A 2,163-nucleotide genomic window follows, 5' to 3' on the forward strand; every position below is an offset into this window, starting at 1 on the left:
GGGGGGGGGGGGGGATTTCCTTTCCCTCCCCATTTCCATGGGCGTCGAATCTGGGAGCCAGGGATGCTGCCTGCATCCTGCGCACGTTGGCTGTATAACCCGCAATAGTGTTGGGTGCTGGTGCAAAGTCCAATCAAACATGCAAAAACGCTGATTTATTTTTATATATATTTTAAAATAGTGTAATTAAGCAGCGGAACAATTTGGCGAGTGCTGTGGCAGAGCTGCTAGCATAAGGACAGCTGTTCTTCCAAGGGGCACGTGTGTGCGCTTGCTTTGGTTCAACAGAATTTAACCTGGGGAGCCTGAGGGTCTGGAAAAACAAATCCTCGCTCCTCCTGGTACCTTTTGCCAAGTCACTGTGTGAAATGAAAGCCCAAAGTCCTCCACTTTGGGTCGCCACCAGGCTTTCCAGCCCCTCTGCATGCCAGCCTGGGAGCAGCGATGGGCCCAATGGGTACGGGAGGTGCTGGTGCATCCCTTGGACTACGGGGAGCTGGGAGAAATAGGGGGCTGTGTCACCTCCCGCCTCTGGTCCTGCGGGGAGTAACCAGCTCTTTCTTGGTGACTTCTACATCAAAAAATAGATTTTTGGTCTATTTTACGCTCTATATTAACACCACTGGATATTGCATCCTGCTAATAGCTTCCACGATGCACGCCTGGTCCCAGTTCTGCTTGTGCCACTCACAGGGCAGATCTATCCAAAGATATTTGATGCCCACGTGGGCTAATTTTACTCATCTGCTGTGTGTCCTTGCCTTTGCACACCTGAGGAGCCCTGCTGTTTTGCATATATCCTTTATAATGAGTATTATTAATATCTGCAGTATGCTTGTAACAGCTACTAATCATTTTATTACTCTTTATAATCTATTTAAAGCACAATTAGAAAAAAAAATCTATACAAAGTTACAGCCAAAAGCACATTTCAGTTACGTTATAAATCCCTGAAAAACAACCATCTATCATGAAAACCGGTGCTCCTTTGCTCAGCTGACAGAAATGGATGCTGCTGCGCTACACCGAGGGACGACGAGGTAAGGGAGGGCTGGACGGCAGACCTCGGTCGGCTCCTCTCGGCCCTTCAAAGCACGACTCCTTCGGGCTCCAGCAGCAGGTAATTGTGCAAAGGCTTGGGCACAGGCAGCAAGGGGATAAGGCAATGGCATTTGCTGCCAAACTTCTTCCGAATGGCGGAGCGGCATAAATGTTGCAGGCACCGGACTGTGCCCGTCAGCCGGAAGAAGGACTCGTAGAATAGCCGGTGCTGCTGCAAAGAGAGGGGGGAGGGAAAACATGAGCATCAGTTGGTTTTAGTTTTTTCCTGATTAAGCCAAACAACCCAGAGATACTTTTGAGATGAAGATCTAAGGGGAAGGAGGTTAAGAAACCCATCAGAGATGTTTGCCTGTGGGTTAGGGGTCCATGTGCTGACGCGGCTCCTGCAAGCAAAGGCCGGATGAGGAATCCTCCTGTACAAGCACACGTGAAGAAACGCAGCCTCATTGCAGGCGCTGTTTGGGGAGGATGCTTTCATGCCCACTGGCAGCAGCATCGCTGCAGAAAGCTTTAGGGCTGACGTAGAAGAGACCCACTTGTTTCTAAGATGGGGAAACAAAGCAGGATCGGTCTGTGCAGCCTCAGCTTTTCCTTGGCTTGGAATAAAAATCATTTCTCCGATCCCCTAGAATGTGCTGAAGGGCTTTATACACATTTCAGCAGCCGTCCCCCGCAGCCAAGCTAACGGAAGTCCTGCGGGGGCAAGGCAGCCATCCAAGATCATTCAAGAGCAGGCTGGCCCGTACCTGTTGCACATCAGGGGACAAGCTTTTTGAAAATCAAATTAGTGGCGCGGGCTCTTGCCGGGCAGCGGTCTGGCTCCAGGGTCACTTCCAGATTTTGGGATTGTATTTTGTTGGGGGCCAGCGCCAGGAATGGGTTTTTTGGTGTTGATGGAACTAAAGGCATGTAAAACTGCTGAGGTGGAGCAGGTGTGTGGTGGTGCTCTGAGGACTATCCCCTTTCCCCCCCCCAAGCAAGTGAAGTTTGGGTGGGGAAAAAAAACCTCTCATTGGATAAAACCCCCTCCCTGGGGCTCAGCCGTCCCTCCAAACTGCCATGCCGTCTCACCTGAAACACCTCCTCTGGCACGTCCTCGGC

The 2,163-nt window shown here is 50.8% G+C and overlaps 1 protein-coding gene across 1 annotated transcript in view; it reads right to left on the reverse strand.

Moving 5' to 3' along the window:
- Positions 1–826: 826 nt before the first annotated feature.
- ASB18 (ankyrin repeat and SOCS box containing 18) overlaps positions 827–2,163 on the reverse strand; it is an 11,867-nt gene continuing 10,530 nt past the window's right edge. Inside the window, exons 4-5 of the mRNA XM_009320843.1 lie at positions 2,134–2,157; positions 827–1,273 (exon numbers count right to left, since the gene is read on the reverse strand). Coding sequence (XP_009319118.1) covers positions 1,088–1,273; positions 2,134–2,157 — 210 coding nt within the window. The 3' untranslated portion in view covers positions 827–1,087. The remainder of the gene's footprint in view (positions 1,274–2,133; positions 2,158–2,163) is intronic.

The sequence above is a fragment of the Pygoscelis adeliae genome, unplaced genomic scaffold, assembly GCF_000699105.1.
Source record: "Pygoscelis adeliae isolate BGI_AS28 unplaced genomic scaffold, ASM69910v1 Scaffold63, whole genome shotgun sequence".
Taxonomy (NCBI): domain Eukaryota; kingdom Metazoa; phylum Chordata; class Aves; order Sphenisciformes; family Spheniscidae; genus Pygoscelis; species Pygoscelis adeliae.